Raw genomic sequence first — 23412 nt, forward strand, 5'->3', positions numbered from 1 at the left:
CACAATGCTGATCATTCTGTACAGTCACTTGTGTATAACATATTCAGCCACTTGGTCAAAATTTCAGATTTATTTCATTAGCTATACTCACTATGTACATCAAGGGATTCTGCCATTAAAAGAATACAAGAAAAAAGAAGTGAGAGGGCGCAGGCAAAAAGGATTTGACCTGTTTTGTTCTGCTTAAAATTCAAATGGAATTTGAATAGGTAAGTGCTAAAAGGTAGCACATGGGATAAGAAAGAACTGATTAGAAAATGAAAGAACTTACGCAGGATGTGATATATCATGTAAGGCGTCCAGAATCCTCTATCATCATTCCTTTGAGACTCTTTGCCAACCAAATTGCTGTCTCCCGTGGAGAGACTTTATCCTTTCCAAAAGGCTTTAAAACAACTGCAAGTTCTTCCAACCTATTTTGCTGCAACAACTCTGCAGACAGTTCTAGCAGCCCTTCAAGTGCCTCGGCCCTTTGCCTGAATGACTTTACATCCAATGTTTCCTTTTCTGGGGTTTCCTCTCCCTTTACACCAACAACAGTAGCATCAACAGAGGAATTTGTTGGTTCAGACAAATCAGGTTTTGGAACCGGTAAGGAAGGGCTCCTTATATCCATTTCTGTGTTGCCAGGACTACTGGAAATGTTTGATTTTAGAGTCGCTGCTTCCAAGCAACCTGATGATTTCAGAGTCAATGGTGGTGTTGTGTTTCTAATCTCCACCTCCTCTCTTACTACATTTAGCAGCTTCCCTACATCCATATTTTGAACCCCTCTCTCCACAGTTTCCATCACAGGCTGCTTGCTCCCCACCCGGAAACTGCTGTGTCGTATGACATGGATGACATCATCAAAGGCTGGTTTTAAATGGGCCTGCACTGCATTTGGTTTATCAATTGTTGGATTTGGCATTGTTGGAATATTCTCAGGATTCACGTTCTTTTGAGTTGCTGAAATTGGTGCAATCTCTGTTATTGATGAAAGGAGTTCTCTCACAGTGAATTTGTCATCACCACTAGGTGTGGAAATAAGTTGTGACTGTTGAGTTGTATCACCTCTATTGCAAGGCCTACTTATGGAGATATCATCCTTGCAGACATACTCCTCAGACCCTGGGAAGGAGGGTTGTAGACTAGCTGTGGAACTAACTTCATCATTACTGGCAGTACTCTTCTGAAGATCCAGATTCTCCTCAGGTATCTTCATTGAGAATAATGATACAGGCCTATAATTATGCCCTTTACTTTCTACTGTAAGATTTTCTGAACTGGCAGAATGTAGACATGAAGCAACTAAGCAACTAGCTGGATGAGATTCTGAACTTTCAGTTTGTGTGAGTTTCTCATGGAGTATCGTATTTGATGAATAAGAGTTGTTTTGTCCAGAATAGTGTGGTATAGGGGCTACTAGCTCTTCATATAACTCAAGAAATTGAGTTGACTTCGATGATACCAAATTGGTCTCATCTGTTTGTAGTCCCTTAGAATTGGTACCATCTGTTTGTAGGCCTTTGGAATTGGTGTTGTCCGTCTGTAGTCCTTTAGAATTGGTGCTACCTCCCTGCAGTCCTTTGGAATTGGTTTCGTCCACCTGCAGTCCTTTGGAATCTACCACTGGAGTCATTCCAGAGTCCTCAACAATTGGTGCTTGGTCAGGTTTTAAGACATTTGATGGCACACCAGAAGTCCTTTCAGGCTCTTGGGTAATCTCACTTGGGCCTGGTCTCATGTCACTGTTGAAAGGGATTGAAGGCCTCAGAGGCCCTGAATGTGATGATCGTCTGGCCAGGATAGGAGGACGTTGCCTTGTCTTGGAAGGAAATCCATCATCTACAGCTTGTTTGACAAGACCGGGAGGTAAAATCCCGTCACACTTGGCTTTAATCTTTGGTGAGGAATCAAATACAGGTAACTGAAAAACACAAAAGACAAATGATGTCATTTCAAATATCCTTATACAGACAAGAATGATGAAACTAGAGAAAAGGGAAAAAGAAATGTTTTCACCTGGTGCTTCAAAGGATGTGATCCCTGGACACGTTTCACAGAATCACAATTTGCCTTTGCTGGAACACTGGGTGCCTCTGCATTCAACTTTGAACCAGGAGGAACTGCACTGGGTTTAGGGACTTTGGGTGATGCTTCTATATTAGCTTTTTGGTTGGATATACCTCCAGCCTTTGCACGGTTGCCTCTCATTGGTGAGCTATTTTCTCGGGCTTTCCCCTCTTCTTTCAAAGACATCAATATGTTCTTAATGATTTTGGGCTGCTTTGATTCAACTTTGGGTTGTTCATCACGAAATGGTTTCACCACTTCTTGTTCATCTATTTTGATAGAGAATCTGTGAGTTCCATGTTCATTGCTTGTAAAGGTCTTCTCACTGTCTGCTCCATCATCAGTTGAAGCCATATCCATGTCAATGGCTTTGTGATCACAGTTGAACACCAATGCTGAGTTGTTTTTCTCACTTGAAATCAAGCTATCTTTATCACTGCTAGAACTATTACTGTTTTGGCTTCGAGCCATGTTCTTCTGAGAATGACGTGCAGTGGAGATTGGTTTTTCTGGAGGGCAGACTGTAGGGGGACTGGAAGATACACGGTATTGATCAACATATGGTTGCAAATAAGGGTGTCTTAGTATCTCAGATGCCTGATCAAAGTTCAAATCTTTTAGGGTTCTGATGAAAAAATACTAATAAAAGAAAATATAAGAGCCTACTACAAGACCTAAGAACACTTACATTTGGTCGATGCTCTGGGTTCTTTCTCAGCATGCTCTTGATAAGTGTCTTCCTGTTTGAAATGACAAGTTACAGATTTTGTGATGGTTCTACAAATGAAATGGTAGAATCATCTATTACACATGATAATGCAAAGCTCAACATAAAGGAAGATGAATAAAAGTAGATTCCTCAGATGACTTCCACAGAAGATTACATTTATATCAACTAAAAATGGTGAAAAATGGTATTGGCAATATTAAGACTTACAAGGAAGAGGAGTAACATGAAGGCAAAGGGCCAATGGAGGAACGGTTTATCTTACTTATTAGTCCTGCCATATCCTGAAACCAGATATATACATCCCGCTTAACTAAATGCTCCAGTAGAAATTTATTGAATTGCAACAAAATCAAGGAATTATAGTATGCACAATTGAGCATAAGAAAAAGTGGAAAACCACTTGTGTTGCAAAACACTACATGTCTACTACAGGATCAAGAACTTCGAAAAGAAAGGGGACTTCCGAATTTTTGATTCATGGAGATTGGCTCTTCATTAAGACTCTTTTTAGCAGCTTTTCATTGGTGAGTAATTGATGTTTCTGTCATTATAAATATATTCATTAATGATTATCTAATACCTCTAGATTGATAGAGGTGACCACTTTCCCATATGGATGAAGAGATCAAATTAAAACCTGATGGCAACTCCTCTAGAAATCCTAAGTCTGCCGGGTGGGTGGCATTCTTACAGGTTTTGCTAGCCAAGAGGTTTGGGCCTTCCCCCCTTGCTACTTGGTTAAGTGAACTAACACAATGCCATTGGATGGGTTGAACTTGTGAAGGTTGCAGGGGCATCCCTGCAAGCCATCCCACTACCTTAATGAGATTAGAGGCACCATTTTAGCCTTTTCTGTCCAAAGGAGATGGAAATCCATAGAGTGCATTTAATATGGTTGCTAATGGCATTGAAAGATCAGGGCTAGGAAGATTTTTACATACAGTGACCAGATTTTTTTTTTTTTTGTTGATGAGAATTGACCTATAGCCTCTTTGCATCTTCTGTACATCCACTTGTGTACTTGAATAATTTTCATAGCTATGAATGTGTGACTACATTTTTCTAGACAAAAATGATATAATACCTCCATATGTAGGGATGGATGGATTGGAAATCGGTTTAAGATGTCAAGTAGCATTTCCTACTTATCCATCTATTGTTAATAAATAGAAAGTGCACCAAAAAGACAACCAGACCCATTGATAGTCTATTCAAGGTTCAAAGTATCAATACACTCTGACGAGCAACTAATAGAACTGATACTCACAGTTTTATTTACTTTGAGTTAATAACCATCTGTCCATTATTTCACACCTACTACTATTTAAGCGTGACAGCAAGTCCCTAATTCCTAGTATTTAGCACATCCCAGGGTTCAAAAACTAATATGTATCATATGATACAGTAATGATGTGTTGTGTCATTTTGAACCTTGAATTTATGTTTTTAGTGGGAGTAGTAAAATATAGTGGCTAATTCTGCTCTTTAATTGTTCCTTTTGGTTTTACTTGCATATTGCAATTCAGTGAGAGAGAGAGATGGAGAATCAAAACATGCTCCAAAGTATCATTTGCTATATTCGTTTGTACTCAAAAAAGATGTTCCATTTATCATTGTAATAAGGTAAACTCATTCCAAAATACCACGGTTCAGGTCTTTGAACCAAAGGGAATGTAGTAAATGGTTTTTATCATAACAATACTCATCAGGACAAATCTAAATCACCAACAATGCTGTCTCAATTCCTCTCCAAATATACCCATTGCTCCAAGACAAGTAGTGTGCAAGAAGTCTTACAAAAGCTTTAAATGCTGGGCGATGAGCAGCCATCTCATACATACAACATCCTGTGAAACCATGAACACATTAAACTAAAGCTAATATCATGGTCAAAAATATCTCAAACATTAACCACAATATGCGTACCTAAAGACCAGATATCAGATTTGAAGCCATAGGGAATATCAGCAAGAAGTTCTGGACACATGTAATTAGGAGTTCCAACTACCTGGACACCATAGGTCAACCAATAATCAATTCCCTGGAAATGCTCCAAGCTTATAATTTCTATATCTTTAACTCTTAAAAATAAGGAAAGAGATCAAAGACAGAATTGGATATAAGTATTGGTAGAATGGGATTGGTTGGGTGTTCCTCCTGGTCTGAGAACAGTAGGAGGCATTTTCTCATTTCTTATTTCTTATGAAACTGTTTTTCTATTTCCAATAAAAAGAAATATTCCAATGATTTGCAGTTTAAACTAATAGTTGTTTTACTGATAAAATCTTAAATCTATTTGTTGGCCTTTTGTTTAGTAAAGTCTTGATATGATATGGAACCAAACCAGAACTAGAAATTCACATTTCTTATTTTTTAATAGTAAATGATTAATGATGTCTAGAGACAAGTAAAGGTAGAGTTCAATATTCATGAAACAATGAAATCAAAACAGTCTTATTTTCATATTACCTAGTGCTTAAATAATTATACCATTTTATTTTGTGTGAAGTTTCAACCAACTTATGGAATAGATTGCTAAATTGTTTGAGGAAATAGACCCCGAGTGCATGAACTTTCACTATTCCACTAGTACCTAAGAAGAACTTGCTTGGAGTCTTCCTAGCCCTTAAAAAGCAATATTGAAAAGGACACTGAGATTACCACAGTAAATTGACATTGGAAAGGAAGCAAGTGTAAATTACAATAAGAGAAATGAAGTAATGAACATACAGAAGAAGCCAAATCATCTGCTTTTAGTGTTTTAGCAAGTCCAAAATCCCCTGGTAAGGACCAAAACATTCATGAGCTGAAACCCAGGATAATAGCTCAGTAATCAGCAAATTTGGGAAAGCACTCCACTTTAACTACAAATTACCAAAATATACTTACCTAGGCGAACATCATGTTCCTTAGTGAGAAATATATTAGAACACTGCCAAGGCAGAATGATGAAGAGGATCAGTACATGGGCTTAGGGGAGGAAAAGAAATTTATCAATCAATTTGCACAAACCTTTAGATCTCGATGTAGAACAAAGTTTGAATGCAGATATTCAACAGCCAAAAGTAGTTGAGTGAACCATTTGCAGAGTTTCTGAAGAACATCATAGACCATCAAGAAAACGAGCATATAATCATAACTTAAAAACAACTAAAGATTTAGCCATAAATAGATCAAGTGAGGATAGTTCCATACCTCCTCTGGAAAGAATGCCCCATTTGCTCTTTTCATCAACTCCGCCCTGTTACAACATAATTCAGGATATAGGTTACCAATCAAAACTATCTAAAATCAAATATTATATGTTTACTCACATGTCTCCGCCTTCACAGTATCCAGTGACAATGCAAACATAGCAACCCTGCATTACAATCTCTTGTTCAAGACCCGAATGAAAAGGGTTAGAGAAAATAGGAAAGAAATTAAGACTAACTCTTACCTTTTCAACCCATGCTTCCTTAAATTCAACAATGTAAGGGTGTTGGATTCGCGCAATGAGAGCCATCTACATTCCAAATTATCCAGAAATGTGAAAAAGACAGCACCCATCCGAGCAAGACCAAAACCAGGTAAAAAAACAAAGCAAATCATGATCAACTCATTTAACTTACCTCTTGATGAGCGGATCTCCTGCAGCGATCTGTCTGTCGTGCCAGCCGGATCTTCTTCAATACATACCTGAAATTAAAGCATCCAAGTGAGACCCGAAAGGAAGTGCAACGTACAAATTTCCCAAAATGAAGAATCAAGAGAGAAGAGAAATAACGGAAGACAGTGAGAAACAAAAGAAGATAGGACTTACTTCTTCCTCTCCAATTTGTGATTAACCAGAATGGCCGCTCCAAAAGCTCCACGTCCAATCTGCTCCATGATCTCATATTGATCCATACGAGATTCCATAATTCCGATTAGTAGGGGTCAAAACAAAATGCCAAACTTCAGATTCAATTCACTGTGCTCTCTCTACAACTGTTTCAGAATCCGTCAATCCGTCAATCAGCTCCAAAGCCTCCCATACCATTTTCCACTCAACACTACCTGATAAGCTCCCTCTTCGATAACTCGTACTTGAACCTCACCATTCTCATAAAAGCAAAATAGACTTAACCTTTAGATCTTGCACGACTCCACTACAACATTCCTCGATCCGAATAAACAGACTGCAATGCAGCTCGCTAGCCCTAATTTTCTTCAATTGGAACTGCATAAGCCCAAATACTCTTACCTTCCTCGATCTACCTACCTCTAATCTCAAACTTCTGCACCAATCTCACAAGTAACCTTCAACCATCTTTACATCTCTCTTGTCTACTCCAAGCTTAATTCCTTCTGCGAATGCTAGAACTATTCTTGGCCAATCCCCATAAATAAAAACTGACTCAAATCAAATTTATCAGGTCATAGAAACACTCAACGATCTTCTGGCATGCAACACTTCTTCAATGTAGGCGTCGTTTAGCAAAAAGAGAGGAAAGTATTCAAATTTTCTCTTTTGGCTTCACTCTGTCCTCCCCTCCTCTCCCTTTTCCTCTTTGGATCTTCTGTCACTCTTTTTCTTTTCCTTTTTCTCTCCTCAGAATTTCTGATGGAGAGAGAGAAGAGAGAGCGGAGAAGTGTTCACACTTCACAGTCAATGCACTTTATAGCAAACCATGGTTAGAATTAGAGAGAGAGAGAGAGAGAGAGAGAGGTTGTGAGTTGTGACTCGAGACCCTTCTGTTCTCTTGAGTCTTGACTCTCGACTCCTGAGTCTAGAAAGATAGAGAGAGAGAGAGAGAGAGAGAGAGAGAGAGCAAGCGAGCATTAATGGAGTTGGCTCAAGACCGAATGGTCCTGCTTCGTTCAGTGCCGACAGTAGTTGGTTCTCCAACTCACTCTGTTCTCAATTTTCTTCCTTCCCACTCCTAATGATACCATACTAGCTACCCTACTAAATCATTCTCTGTGTCCAGGCTGAACCAATCCGGACCGTGTAATCGATGAATGGATTTCCTTTAAGTAGGCCATGCATCAACGTTTAATAATGAGAAGTGAAAATGAAGCAAATAAACAGAAGGCGCGGCTCTTTCAGTTCAGGTGGATTCCGATTTTACGGTTGACAGCTGCTTATCGGTAATTCTCGGACAGAGCAGGAACACTGATTTATCCGGACTATCCTAATAGGGGTTGACCATGACTTGGAGATTTTACAGGATCAGATAAGTCAGCGTCTGTTTTCGTATGGTACATTGAGAAATCTCAGCCCTTCTTTCAGTTGACTCGTGCCTCGTAGGGTTGCAATTAAAGTCAAGGTGACACAGTCTAATAAGATGGTAAAATTTTAGACACATTCTCTTTTTCGCTGGTTTTAATTTGCGCCCAGCCGCCCAGGTGAGCGAGCGGCGCACGGCGTTTGGTTGGAGAGATAAAATAAAAAAAAAAAAAAAAAATCTAAAATTGATATTATTAAGGTTCATTTGGTTCGCGGGAATAGAGGTAGAGTTTATTTCGTTTGCGGGAGCAGAGGTTTGGGATCAGAATGAGAATAATCTATTCTGAGTTTCTGACTGAACAGCTATTCCAGCCTCTCTATTGTGTTTGGAATCTAAATCATAATGTCACATTTTCATTCCAACTGTTTGGTTGGATGGAATGGGATTTAAATTCCCATTCTTGGTGGAATTACGTTCCTCCATTTGAGCCTCCCCCTTAGAAATAAGAATCTCATTCTAGTCGGGCCAAAAGAAAAAAAAAAAAAAAAACAATAAGTGACTTAAACCTTTTAACCATATTTTTCTTTAACCAAGGCCAACCATAGTTAGGAATCATGCGTATCATATAGAATCCAATTACAATTCTTATTTGAACCAAACGGGAAGAATAGATGATTTTAATTCTGATTTTAAGGATTTTGATTCTAACCGTGAATCAAACGGACACTTAGATCTCACATCTTGCCAATTTTCCTTTGTGACATGGTGTAGGATATGTGCATGTACATTAGGAAAGGATCAGGACCTATCACTGGATGGGCCCTATTTGTATGATTGCTTTCTGTTTCTGAAAGGAACAAGTCTGATTAGATTATTAAAAAGGAGAGAGTAAATCCGGCTCTATTACTATTAACAGTACCAGAGATTCTATCTGCAGCTTCGAACGTGATATAAGAATCAGATGGCCAAAGCCTAAAAGATAACCTGATCATCCTTTCTTATTTGTTGGGTTGATGAACTGCTATGTGGTCACATTTGATAGTGGGCCCAAATCTCTATCCATAAAGATACATGAACAAAATATCGTGGGCCCCGTGAATTATCAGACGTCCATGTTGAGTTGGACTTGGACCCAGGCCATCAACCAAGGTTCCCAAACCAGTGATGAATTTGGTCGGAGGTATCAGACATCCATGGTCCATGTTAATGGATGAAAGCCATTTTTGTACTATTTTCCTATTCTCTATATAAAGTCATCTAATTGTTCCGGCTGGTCGAACAGGTGACAGTGGTGTGGACAGCCAACTGGTCCCAGTCAAGGGAGCTTTTCTAGATGGCCCCATCCGGACACATGAAAAATCTGTAAGTCCAAATTGGCTGCCATTCATTTGAAGAGCTGTCTGCTTTAGCCTCGCCACTAAAGTAAACTTGACTGGAAAACCAATTTTTAGACTGAGTGACGGTGTATGTAGGCTTTCTAGGCGTATGCTTGGCATTGATGCTGTTGCTCCAGAAAATGGTGATACATCAGTATCACATTGGAAAAAACAATGCTCCAGGAAACACCAATATGTTTGGAATTATTTTTCCATAAAAAATGGTGCTCCAAGCTATGTCCTAGAAATCAAGAAGGCATGGTTGCAATGTCGAATTTGACATTTTCTCAGATTGCAACTCATTTCTGCTAATGAGGACATGATGTGGCAATGGCGTGGACTTCCTATAATGGGTACTAGTGCTGAAAATAGACATAGAGCACTAGTACCAAATAGAAAATATTGTTGCTCTAGGAAACGCCCTACCTGGCAACAATGTTTCCAAACAGAAAAAGAAACACCATTTTCTCAGAAAACGTTTTCCATTACAACATTGATGCCAAACATATTTTAGATTTTTCACCAACCATAATATATATGATGTGGGAAGGAGATGTTATAGAAAAAGTTTTGACCAATCAAAACTCTCCTATCAATTTTGATAAATAACACTTGATTTGTTATCACATTTATGATTCCAATTGATTGGTCAAATGTTTTTTGGATATCATATATATATATATTTTCTGTATCATAATCGAACCCCACGTTAGCATGTGAATGGGGTAAAAGAGTAATTCACCCCATTGACCAAAAAGTTAAAACATGGGCATGAATGAATTAACTGTCCAGTCCAAAACGCTCTCAACAATTGAAAAGGCAGAAATACATATCTTTAAGACGGAGCAATTTTTTTTTCTCCAAACAGTACCTAAGTTTATATCACTGGACCAGTCAATGAGTTGGCGGACAGATCAACTCATAACCAGCTAAGATGGCTTGATTGATGATTTGTATGGGTCTGCCAAATGCTGCATAAATTATTTGAATTGGGTATTTCACTTGTATCCCTATTTTTTCTGTCTATGTGTGTTTTTAGTATTTTTTTCAAAATATCATAAAATTACAATATTTTATATACTTTTTTATTAAAAAAATCTCAAGATCCCCCTTTAAGTAGGCGTATCAGAGTCAAAAGATAAGATATGAACCTTGCTTCAATCCATGTTAATTTTTGAAACATTGATATTCTAAACCCAAAAACTAAAAACACTCAAGTAAACCTACTGCCTTTTGAAAAGCAAAAACGGGAGTGCACGTTCTGTGCATCCGTGGGTGCACTGGACGCATGTACCCACCAATCACAAGCGACCACGTCAGCATATTAAAAAATGCTTAAGACGCAAAAGGAAAAAAAAAAAAAAATCTTAAAACACATTTTTAATTAACCTGCATGTTCGATCTCCCTCACCTAGAAGCATCCACTAGCGATCTCATTGCACATCGACAACGGTGACTTACCGAAGGAGTCCAAGGAGCTTCACTGATCGAAGTGATTCAGAACGTCTGAAGCTAGCCAGGACATGATCACCAAGTGGTACATGATGTCGTGAAAGTTGACAGCCTGTGAAGCAGCTCAGAGCGAATCGAGGCCTCGGCCGTGCCATTGCTGATGCAGAATCAGATTTTTCCCTTGTCTTAACATATACTCTGCAAAAACACCTGGATTGAAATCCCTCCTTGCTACTCCACCCCTTATTGATTCCAAGAATAGCCTCAAATTGAGCCCCTTGTTCAGTTAACACCAATATAATCCTTCTCTCAATCCAAGTAACATCGACCTAACCTTTATTTGGGTTGCAAGCTTACAGCTCTGCCCACATCTAGCCTCGCCCACATGTGTTGGCCTCCCCACAATTTCAAAGCAATGGGGACAACCAATTCACCACTGAATATGTTGGAAAATGGGGTCACTGTAATTTTGGAGGAGAAGCTCTAAGGTGCGTCTAAAGATACTGTCTTTAGAATGTTATTTGCCCCCACTTAGTTTCACCGAGTTTGTTGTTGGGTTACAGGCAAATTCGTTCCCAGTATACAATAGAGTCTTCGACGAGAATCTGCAACCAGTAAAGTTGAAGAATCTCCGAAGAAACCTTTTGTGAAACTGTAGCAGACCGGATTGAGAGAGAGAGAGAAAAAGTGGATTTCAAAATTGTGTATTTTTGAAGTCTGATTCATGCTCCTTAAATAGTTTATGAAAAAGTATGAAGAAAAGGTAGGTACTGGTTTAGAAAAGGCACCTTGAACAGTTGAATTGTGCCTCTTGATCAGACCCAATCGAATCGTGACCGTTGATATCATCAATGGTGATCAACGGTCAGCATCGCACCAAAACCAAAGCCGCCTTTGGCGAGCCACGCGGATGCGCACGAAGTGCAAGCAAAGTGCGCCTCTAAAGCGCCTCATTGCACTGCACACATGCGCTCCTGCTTTTTTTTTTCTTTTTCAGTTTTTTCTATGAAGTTTCATGAGGCCGTTCCCTAGTGATTCTTGGGTCCACTTCGGCATACCAATCTACTAGTAACAAAGTTGGTGTTTGCAGATAAAAACATATACCTCTTTTTCCTTTCCTTCTCCAATCTCCAATCTCCACTCAAACTCCATTCGTTTGATATGTTCAGAACAATAGGACCAAGTTTCTGGTATGATCTCCTCATCTCTCTCTCTCTCTCTCTATTATTGTTTTCTGATTTTGTTGTATTCATTTTGTAATTTCAAGTATTTGATTTTCTTGCATTCGCCAATGTCCTTCGGTTCCCAAATCTATCCTTCAATCAATGGTTATTGATTAGTTTAACCTTAGATCTAGTTCTCTGTTTTTCTTCGTTTTAAAGTTTTTCTATTTAGGTTGCTGATGCGGCACGATCCAGGCACTCCTACCTGGCTACTGAGTAGCTCCTACCTGGCAATGGACAGCACCTGAGAAGAAGAAGATGAAGGACTCCTGGGGGATTTGCCCAACGGGAATACTCCGAAGCTTAAGTTATAACGCTGGGGAGAAAGCAAAGAGTGTAAAGAGGCTAAGAGTGTAGGTCGTGCTGGACCACTGAGTTCTCAAGATTAGCTCGAGAGTAAGTTTCAGATAGGTCCCTGATGTTCGAGAGAGAGCTTTCCCTTTTACTAGGGTGCTCTTATATAGGTGTTCTTGTCAAATTAGGCGTAACCACCACTGGGCTTTTGTCTCAGCCGTTACTTGCCAGGGCTGTGTAGGTGACCGCTGTAGGGTCTACTCAATTGGATGGGTGACACGTCCTGGAAGGACAGGCACGCCACCATCTATCGAGAGACGTGGGTACAGTCTGCCGAATGGATAGGGACTGTGTCGTCAGTTGAGAGACGTGGCGCTGTCTGATGGGTATGGTCTTGTAGCGAGCTACCCAGTCACGCAACGAGCTATCTTGTCACGAGCTACTTCGTAGCGAGTTCCCAGGGGTACTTCGAGGTAACCCTTCTCAAGATTGTCTTTGAGGTGATTTTTCTACCCAAGTGTTGGAGAGAACTGGTTACCCTAGCTCGCGGGTTGGAATAGTCTTGGAGTATTCCCTTTCGGTAGCTCGGGGGAGCTCGAGCTTGTGTTGTAGCGAGCTATGACGTAGCGAATTGTCCTACTGGCCTGTTACTTAGTCACAATCAGGTTGCGGTGCTGAACTGTTGCTCGTGTTGAGTCAGGTCCACGTGTCACTGTCTCAAGGGGTTGGGTCAAATCTTCCTCCATTAGTTGCGTTTAGAAACGATGCAAATAGTGTAAATCCTGGTTCAGGGTAAATTTACACTCTGATTTACTTTTGCCTGTGTTTGGCAACATTACATTTTTACATTGACAAATGACAGAACAATGCATATTTACATTGATAATAGGATGTAAAAATATATCAATAAAAAAGGAGTAAATTTGCATTCGAATGGACTTTTGATGAAAAAAAGGCATATGTTTTATTGAAATTCATGTTTGCATCCATTACAACTAAAAGTCTATTTGGTAAGAATGTAAATTTGTCAGTGCAAAACTAACCCAACATTACAATTTATATGAACCGTTTTACACTCTACATATTTGTATTCACACATATTTGCATCATTTCCAAACGCAACCTTAATTTATTAGATCACCAATTGATCTACGTTTTGTTACCAGTTTTTTTTCCTCAATCTCTGGTTTGCCTTACATTCAGTGGTGCATTTGTAGATAAAATGTGTCACCAATATCATTGCGATCCTTTGTTTTAAAGCTGTCACACCTTACTTTCTCAGTTTCTCCGGTGTCGTCTCACTTTATTTCCTTTGGTTTCATCACTTCTCTTCTACCTGTTTTTCCCATATCTTTTTAATGTTTTGTCTTTTAGTGGCCGGTTCAACTAATTGGACCACTGTTAACACAGCAACCCCGTTAAATCCCTGTTAAATTTATTAAGGTAGCATGTTCAATTTTTATTTGTAGGTTCAGGCGTCCAATGCACCCACGGGTGTACAGAACGCGAGCTCAAAAATGGAGAGGGGGTAATGTATATACTAATCAGGTAGTTAATTAATTTGCCCCCCCCCCCCCCGGCAACCTCCACCGTTAATGGGTGGTTCCGGTCAGCTACCATTAGGGTTAAGGTTGTTGTTAGGCTACAATCATCGGGACCTAATTCTGTATGTTTTAGATAATAATCATATCATCTATCACTCTCGTTTCTTTCTTAATTTCTCATGATATGATTCCTTATTTGTTTGAGGCTCACACTCTCTTACCTCCTGCCCTCTTACAACCCCCCTACCCAAATTCAAGTGGTGGGTAAAGGTGCCAATTTGCCCATTGGGAAGGTCTTTGGCTGGTTGTGATAGAGACTAAGGATCAAATCCTAAATTGAAATATTCTTTCAATAAAATCCATTATTCCAATATGATTCAACACCCCACATTTATTTTCATCATGTCAAGAAGAGATGTGCGATGTTAGATATGTTGGAAGTGTGTTGGAATTATCTTGTTGGGAGCAAATCCAGACTTCAAATCCCACTTTTACTCGGGTCTGGTGGTGGTAGTGGGGACTGTGAATTTTGGGTACGGGTTATCCCCCGAAAGTAAGATTTTTTTTTTTTTTTTTGTATATTTTAATTCTTTTTTGTATTCTTTTAATTTAAGTAAATCAAATGATTGAACCATTGAACCTGTGACCAGAATGATTTTGTTATTGATCTGAATCTCACAATAATGGATTAGGGTCCAAAGTCTAATGCGGTCATGATCTGGCTAGCCCTAAGTCATATGGAAGCTGATTTGTTGCTATCCCCAAGTCTAAATCATGCACTCATGTCCTTATCTGTTTAATACAAAGAAAATTAATAATGTATAAGAACTTAATACATGATTGTGTAGAGAATAGTCAAGATGTGATTTGCAAACTACAAGCTTACCTACCAATGAGGATAGATAGGGAAAGATGGGATTATTAGGGTTTTAAAATGAAAGAAAGCTCCACGCATGGTTTGTGAAGGGAGTAGTCAATGATGTGATTTGCAAACTGCACAAATACTTTAGTCAATATAATGTAGATAGGGAAAGGGAAGTTCCTTCCATAATTGTAAAATGACCTAAATATTCTTGTAATTTGGGAAAAAAATAAAAATAAAATACAGAGGATGAAGGTATAGGGTTTTCTTTTGGCATAGGTGATTTGGCTTTAACTCTAATAGGGATTAGGTGTTATATGCTAAACTTAATCGGTGGATTAGTGACAATATGCACAAGAGACCAACTGAGACGCAACATAGAGAGCTTTATCTTTATTTTCAAATTTGAATTCAGCACCTCTTCGATACAAAGGATGCATGCCTTACCAAGGTTTTTAAAACCGAATCGGATAACGAACTGATTAGGGGTCCAGTTCTCAGGTTGAACGGTGTGGCTGTTCGAACCAAATGGACGATTCATTCAGACAAAAAAATAAAAAAAATAAAAAAAAAATCAAAACCGTTGAATGGTTTAAATGGTTCAAACGCAAATCAACATTTTTTGGCAAAATTTCCCTTCCGGTCCGACCGTCTGGTCCGATCTGATTTTAAAAACCATAGAGTTGCTGTTAAAATCCAAATCAAGTTTGAAGTGGACATCACACCTCCATTCTTTCAAGTTTGAACCAGCAGCAGGAAGCAGCAACATCACACCCCATTGCCATTGTCTGAAAAAGAATGCCTTAGCTTCTTCTTCTACAATTTTGGCTTCTTCATATTAAAATCGTTGAAGTGGAAAGCTTTTAGATTGGGAGTTTATAGCATAGACTTTGGCTGGATTTTATAAATGAATTAAATAAACATGTGCATGTGCATGTCTCTCCCATGGGAAATAGCGTTGAGTGAGATATCCAACAATAAAATCATATTAAATCCTCCTAACAGGGTAGTATTTAATCTAAGTAGGCTCCTCTTTGTTGAAAAGCCTTAGATTGCCTAAATTTGAATTTGAATTTGAATAAAAAATAGTATTGTTTGTCTAAATTTGAATTTGAATCCGATGTAATTAGGGGTAATTAATAAAATTTGATCCATTTATAAATACATTGAGTATTAATCCAAAAATAAAATTCATAGTGTATAAAGTTGATTTAAATGTCATATATTCACTAAAGACTTTTTAACTTAAAATCTCACAGAAATTATTACCCACGTCAATGTCATTTTCGGTCCATTTTGTAATAACGCGTCTGACTATGATATCAAAGAGGCATCGTACCTAAAAACTGTAAACCAATAAACCGGTGTCATAAATGTGGTACGTACCCAATAATAAATTGGTATTCTTCAACATTCAATGGATTTTTTTATTGATCAAAGTTCTTCCAGTATCATACCATATTCGGCTATAATATTTTGATTATTTTAGTTTAGTTTATTAATAATATTCAATATTTGAATTTTACCTGATTGGCTGAATCTAATCTAGTCCTGATAAACAAAATTCAATTAAATCCAAGTATTGACAAATCAAATTTGGATATAGGCATTTGTTTTTCTCTAAGCCAATATTCAGTGAAAATGCCCCAATATTTCCAGGAAGATATTTTGTCAGCTAAAATATTTATAAGGAAAAATATAAAAAATATTTACTACTTTGATTGCAACTTGGAAACAAACTTGAAAAAACTGGGTTGAACCACCGGATTTCACGCTCAACTGGGGAGAGATTTTAAAATGGCACACTTGGGAATGACTTAACAACACTTTGAAGGGTGCAAATCGTTTTATCTTTAATATTTTACTGGCAATAAAAAACTATATAATTAATATTTTTTCCTAAGATAAATGTTCTATAAAATATTTTATCTAACTACTAAGAAGAATGATTCTCCGGAACTTTCACTCAAAGCTCTGTTTGTTTATAATATAATTCTGAACCAGATACAAACTTTGCGCATCTTGTTTAAGTTTTGCATCTATTTGTTGTAACTATTATTTGAATTTTTATCTGATACAAAATTTGTACCTTTTATCTCATTTACATTAATTGGCAATGCAAATGTTGCATTCCAAAGACTGATACAAAATTTGCACCACCTTCCTCCTACCTCAATTCTCTATTATATATAATGGAGACCATGTTATGTTGCTTTCTTTATCTCACTCTTTTAAGGCTCAGTTTGGTAGGAATATAAATACAAAATATATTGTGAAAATACATATAAAATAATACAAAATATAAGGTTTTGCACTCTACAAATTTGTATTTGTACTCTTTATAAACTGAGCCTTATGCACTCATACTAGTGCAAATGAAACAAAATTGAGCCTCAAATTAAAATAGAAGGCTCACTCCAGTGAGAAGAAACCCCATCCTTCTATTTGAGTTATATTTGATAACAAGAATTTTTTTTTTTTGTTTTTGTTTTTAATTTAATTTCATAAGTGTGCTTATATTAATTAGATTGCCACCATGTGTTTCACTTAACTTTCTGGTACACAAAAGTAGAGAAAAGTTAACTCCTTTTGCCGTGTAAAGAGGTCTATAATTAAAGTGATCACATCAAACCTAAAAATTAGACCACAGAGAATACAAAGGGAGCCCTCTTGTTCATATTAGCTTTTTTGACAGATTAGGGTTAATGCTCGTGGTATGACAGATGGGCTGGCAATCTACTTTTAAGGGCAATAATGAGGGAAAAAACTGCCAACAAGTCTAAATTATGCTATATGTTTGTTGGCTGCTGTCTCATTCTATTTTGTATTTATTCCAATTTGGATACCCTCTGTTAGGCCAAAGATTTTGGATTCTCCATGAATTTGATCCCACGAGGGCTGACGTAGCAAAAATCAAATTATCCATTTGGCACTTATCAGTGACATTAGCTACTTGTAATCTTGTGTGCTATGCCTGATCACATGTAAGCATCCAAATAATCGACTTGATGGGAAACCCTCTAAATTTGTACAAATAGGGGTGATCATGGACATAGGGGTGTCAATGGATTGGCTTTGGGTTGGACTCCGTTCAAATCAAAATCCATTTGGATGGATTGGATGGACGAATAAGATATATTGAATTTGGATGGATTGGACAATACCTATATGACATATTGGATTGGACCTGGTCCGTCCATAATAAATTTATATTGGATTGAGCCAATATCTGGTCCATTGATAGAAGATAAGAACATAGGTGTTAATGGATCAAGTTTGAGTTGAAACCAATCTAAATTAACAAGAATTTGAACAGATTGGACAGTCCCTAGACCGGTCCAAAGTGGTCCAAAATAATCATTGGACTGGATTGGACCAGGTCCATTTGTAATGGGCTCACATTAGATTGGACTGGATTTGACCAAATCCAATCCAATTGACACCTCTACATGGACCAGACATGGGTCGAGTTTGACACGTATGTGAAGGGTTATAGTCTGGGCCCAGGCTGGGCTTTAGACTGAGTTGGGATCACCTGCCAACAAAAGATGTTCCAACACCATCCCAACATGATCTGACACCACACATCTTATATACATAGTGGGTCTCACTTTTATGATGGGCCCAAGCAAGGTTTTAAAAACCGACCCAGAAACAGAATCGTTCTGACCACCAGTTTCCAGTCAGCGGTTCGACCATCCGGGTCAAACGGTTCGGACGGTTTGAGTATTTTAACAATGATATGTCATCTTACCCATTAGATTGGAATATTAGGGTAAGATGCATATAAATATAAAGAGAAAATAAAGATGGAATGAAAGGTATTTGAGAATTTGGCTGAAAGAGTTTAAAAGAAGAAGAAGAAGAAGGAAGAGGAGGGCTTGAAGGCTACAGCGATGGTGAAAAATGGGAGTAGATATGAGATTTCACTGTTCAGATCTCTCTCTCTCTCTCTCTCTCTCGTAGATCTGACATCTAGAGTCTAAAGACTCTAAACTTCTCTTTCAGATCTCAAAATGTGAAATCTTTCTCAGTAGATCTCAGATCCGAGAGATTTCAGATATCAGATTTGAGAGATCTTATTCCCTTTTCATTTTGTTGCTACAAGTTAATAAACCGCAAACCGTTCTCTGGGTCGAATGGTTTAATGGTCAAACCGTCCGGGTCAATGGTTTGCTGACTAATTTAATGGTTTTTGACCAGAGACTGGGTTTGGGGTAAAACAGAACCGGTCAACAATGGTTCGAAAGCATTAGGTCCAAGTCTCATGATGAAATGTGTGGTGTCAGATCATGTTAGGAGAGTATTGGAATGTCTTTTATTGGCTGGTGATCTATACTCCTTTAGGCCCTATGGTTTTAAATATATAATCTAAACCTCATCTCAATTATATGGGATCGGCTACATGGGGTTCTGCCATTCTGCTTTGTTTAGTGTCAATATTTATTATTAGATTATGGGTACTTAAATCCTTTCTTATTACTTCCATCCACACCGTCTTTAAATAAAAAATATGGTGTATATATAATATTTTATCTGTTAAAGGGGATAGAGGATTAAGGCAAATAAAAAAGATGAGTCAAAGTGGTAACAAATGATTTAAGTGTTCATAATTTAACAGTGGATATGGCATTGAACAATGAAAAGCGAAACAGTGTTTGTATAACTGACGCCCATATGGTTGGGATAAGTAATCTTAGGCGGAGTTTGAAATTGCTTATTTGACAAATAAGTGCTTATTCTAATAAGTACTCGTGAGAAAATTCTCTTATTTCAATCAGGGGCAATATAGGTGTTTTCAAAATGATGTGGTAGGCCAAGATAGGTCAAAAAAATAAGGCCCAAAATAAGCACTTACCCTTGGGTGACGATGATAATGAATATGATGATAGCTGTGGGTCTGGCTAGGCTAAAGTATTATGCCCAGAAAATTTGTGCCTGACGCAGGCTGAGGCTCAGGTCGGGCTAGAAATGGTCGTCCATATGTACAATGCCCTATTTCCATGTCCATCTAACAAATCATAACCCCTCTATAGAGAGGTGAAGAACACTGCCTTGTTGGTTCAAGAGAATGGCATTCTCCCATTTTCTTAGTCTTAGGAATGTAATACCATTCCATTTCTTATATGAACCAAACAAATTATAAGAATAAATCATTCCAATTCCGATTTCAATTTTGACTGTGAACCAAATGGACCCTAAGAAATCTGTATAAAGTGTATTAAGTTAACTTTCAAAAGTGGCTGCATGTCCTAACTCCAAGTATTTAACACATCAGTGGATTCAAAAAACCGATATACATCTTACCATATACAGTTACACACCAATATATATTGATGCTTCAAACCTTGTAACCATTAGCATGGTTCAAAGCAAGGTTTTTAAAATTGAACCGGATAATGAACCAGTCAGGAGTCCGGTTTCTAGGTCAAATGATTTGACCGTTTGAACCAAACAAATGGTCTGTTCTGACAAAAAAATAAAAAAATAATAAAAAACAGCCAAAACTGCTGGATGGTTTAAATGGTTTGACTGCCCGGGTCAGCAGTTTACTGACCAAATCAACGGTTTTTGGCAAAATAACAGTTATGGGGTAAAATGGAACCAGTCACCTGACTGGTTCCCAGTTTTTTGGTCTAACCATCCGGTCCGGTCCGGTTTTAAAAACCATGGTTCAAAGTATTAATATACCTCTATGTATCGGCAAAGGTGTATCAGTACTTCAATTGATACACATTATATTTTTTTAATACCATACGATATGCCCCATATTCGTCTTAACCATTAAGACACCCACATTATTAAAGGCGTGATCAACTGTTGTCCAATTTACCATTGTGTCAACTGGCCAAAAGCAACAAATGAACCAATATTATTGAGCAAACAGCCAACTCGCCAAGCACTCCATCCATATCCTGATCGGGTATGCACGCTCAATGAATACACCGACTAATCACTCAATGAGTCTGCTAACACCTATCCCATAAACATTCAATGGTAGGCATGCTCAATGAGCAGACAGACTGAATAAGCACTCAAATACCCCTGCTTGATTTTATTTCCATCTCTGGTTGGACCTAACTAGCCTATCCATCAACCTTCCTTCACACCAACCAAAGCAAAGCAAAAAGTAGTGGAAGAGGGTAAAATGTCGCAACTCGCAAGGGCCCATTAATGTACTCTTGAAAGAGTTGTTTGTAGCAACCCTTGCTTCATGGAAGACAGTAGGCCTCTAACCTGTGAAAGGGAAGATAAATATCCCAATTTAGTTCTCTGTGGAGCGGATCAATATTGTTGGGTCATTTGAGATTTGAGATCCTGCTCAGTACACTTCCATCCAATGTTTTTAAAACCGACTTGAAGGTCGAACTGTTTTTGTCTCTGGGTTGTGGGTTATCAGTTCGACCGTTCAGGTCAAATGGGTTAGACGATTCAGACCATACCATGCATATGTATGTATGTGTATAAATATATTTCATTAATAAATAATATATAATTAAATTTTATATTTAATTTATATTTCTAGTTCAGTTTTTAAATTTTATTGTACGAATATTAAATATTATAATTTATGCTGCGTTTGGAAATGAAGCAAATATGTGTGAATGCAAATACGCAGAGTGTAAAATGGTTCATATAAATTGTAAAGTTAGGTTAGTTTTGCATTGACAAATTTACCTTCTTACCAAACCGACTTTTAGTTATAATGGATGCAAATACGAATTCCAATAAAGTATATGCTTTTCTTTTTTATCAAAAGCCCACTTGAATGCAAATTTACTTCTTTTTTATTGATGTACTTTTACATCTTATTATCAATGTAAATATACATTGGTCTGTCATTTGTTAATGCAAAAATGTAATTTGTCAAACAAAGGCAAAAGTGAACCAGGGTGTACGTTTACCCTGAATCGAAATTTACACTCCATTTGCATCATTTTCAAACGCAGCCTTAAAGCCAAAAAAGTGGGTTTTTTTTTTTTTTTACAAAAATAGCAGGGCAAAGCGTTTATGACACAACTATGACATTGGGACACATAGATCTTGAAAAGTTATCCAAAAAAAAAAAAAAAAGCTCCAATTGAATATCAAAACACAAAGTTATGGCATTCGAGAGTCAAATGAATCAACAGTCCAACTGCCTTGGATGGTTTTTAAATAATCATCAAATCAAATTAAAAAAAAAAAACACAAAATCGTGACTAAATGACGGTTCGACCGGCTGGGTCAACATGGAAACATTGCTTCAATTATGATTAATGTGAGTTGGTTCCTGCTGGGGTTTAACGATTTTATGCCTACAACGAGATGCAGACATTGTCCAAAATTTTGCTTGGATCTGTACATGGGTTTTGAGTGCACTTATTTGAGTAATCATAGGCCGTGCTAAGGCCAAACCGAACTTAGCACATATGATGAGGGGCATTAGCCCAAAGGCCCCAAGCTTAAGCCCCTACAGGCTTGGGCCAGGCTTCCAGCCTAGGAGCCTAGGAATGATCGCTCCTTAGAGAGCAGCGAACAATGTAGTGATGTACAAAAGAGATATTAAGTAGGTCGTGGGATCCTTAATTGTTGAAACTGAAGTTGGATAGACAAATCACTACACTCATGAAAATTTTATTATTTAATTATTTTAATAATTAAATGATAAAGTAATAAGCCTTTCAGTTCAGCAATTTCAGCTGTTATAAAACAGCCCTTAAGAATGTCTTTGGTTTGATAAAAATAGGAGAGAAACAGAAAACTGAGGAATTTTTCGAAGAATGTTAAGAACCTTCCCTCAACTTTCTTTTCTCTCTTATTTTCTATCAAACCAAACATAGCCTAAATCTGTAAGAGCAGTATCCTGAGCTTTTGAGCTAAAAACTAATAGAATGCATAGTTTTTTATAGCCTTTCAGTTCAGCAATTGTACTAGTAATCTTGTCTTTTATTCCCCTATTTTTTCTTCTATTTTGCAAAGCCTTCAAACAAGACTTATCCTTTAAACATGTAGCCAGCACTCCCCCTCAGAAAAGGGTCAAAAGTTGTATTTGGATAACCTTCAGTTTGTGCTTTTTAAAGCCCAATGGTACATAGCCCCATTTTTAGGCTTTGTGCTTTAGGGCTTAAAACTGTTTTGGGTTCACGTTTTTAAAATTTACCAAACGCTCAATACACTTTTTTGGCTCATTTAAGTTCTCAATCCCCGAATCTCACAAGTAAAAGCAACGTTTTAAAAAATGATCAAAAAATGGAACCGTTCTGGCCACCGATTTTTGGATCAACAGTCTGATCGTTCGGTTCAAATGGATGGTCCGTTCTGACAGTAAAATTAAAAAATAAAAAAAAACGATCAAAAACCATTAAACAGGTCGACAGCTCGACCGCCCAAATCAACAGTTTATTAACTTTTTTAATGATTTTTTACCAGATTATGGGTTTTGGATAAAATGGAACTGATTGTCTAGACGGTTCCCAGGCCAAGCGGTCCAACCGTCCGGATCAACTGCAATTCACAAAGCGTTGAGTAAAAGCTTATCCAAATGGGCTTAGGTTTTAGTTCAAAATATATATGTAAGGACCAAGGAGACATGGTCTCACTCTAATTCTTAACTTGTAATTTTTTTTTTTATTTTAAAAGAAAAAGTTGGTTCATATCCTTTAATCACAAATCTAAATTAACTTACCAACTGAAAAAAAAAC

At 37.7% G+C, this 23412-nt stretch overlaps 1 protein-coding gene across 2 annotated transcripts; it reads right to left on the minus strand.

Moving 5' to 3' along the window:
- Positions 1–51: 51 nt before the first annotated feature.
- LOC104601383 (serine/threonine-protein kinase Nek5-like) lies at positions 52–7562 on the minus strand. 2 transcript variants are annotated; one of them, XM_010264680.3, is made up of 14 exons: positions 6588–7562; positions 6397–6463; positions 6225–6290; positions 6100–6146; positions 5981–6026; positions 5798–5878; positions 5675–5717; positions 5516–5565; positions 4712–4793; positions 4583–4632; positions 2993–3066; positions 2744–2795; positions 2005–2652; positions 52–1909 (listed from the first exon to the last, which is right to left on the minus strand). In XM_010264680.3, the coding sequence occupies exons 1-14, from the start codon at positions 6683–6685 to the stop codon at positions 287–289; spliced, it is 3027 nt and encodes a 1008-aa protein (XP_010262982.1). In that variant the 5' UTR covers positions 6686–7562; the 3' UTR covers positions 52–286. The 2 variants fall into 2 exon arrangements, with proteins under 2 accessions (XP_010262982.1, XP_010262983.1); XM_010264681.3 differs by lacking the exons at positions 5981–6026; positions 6100–6146; positions 6225–6290; positions 6397–6463; positions 6588–7562 and having other exon boundaries at positions 5516–5591; positions 5798–5880.
- Positions 7563–23412: the final 15850 nt, after the last annotated feature.

Source organism: Nelumbo nucifera, chromosome 2 (genome assembly GCF_055504915.1).
Source record: "Nelumbo nucifera cultivar China Antique chromosome 2, China Antique-T2T, whole genome shotgun sequence".
NCBI lineage: Eukaryota > Viridiplantae > Streptophyta > Magnoliopsida > Proteales > Nelumbonaceae > Nelumbo > Nelumbo nucifera.

Coding starts and splice junctions, on each gene's coding strand:
- LOC104601383 (XM_010264680.3), bottom strand. CDS start 6,685: ATGGAATCTCGTATGGATCAATATGAGATCATGGAGCAGATTGGACGT. Junction 6,464..6,587: donor CACAAATTGGAGAGGAAGAA/GTAAGTCCTATC, acceptor CTTTAATTTCAG/GTATGTATTGAAGAAGATCC. Junction 3,067..4,582: donor GCCCAGCATTTAAAGCTTTT/GTAAGACTTCTT, acceptor ATCTGGTTTCAG/GATATGGCAGGACTAATAAG.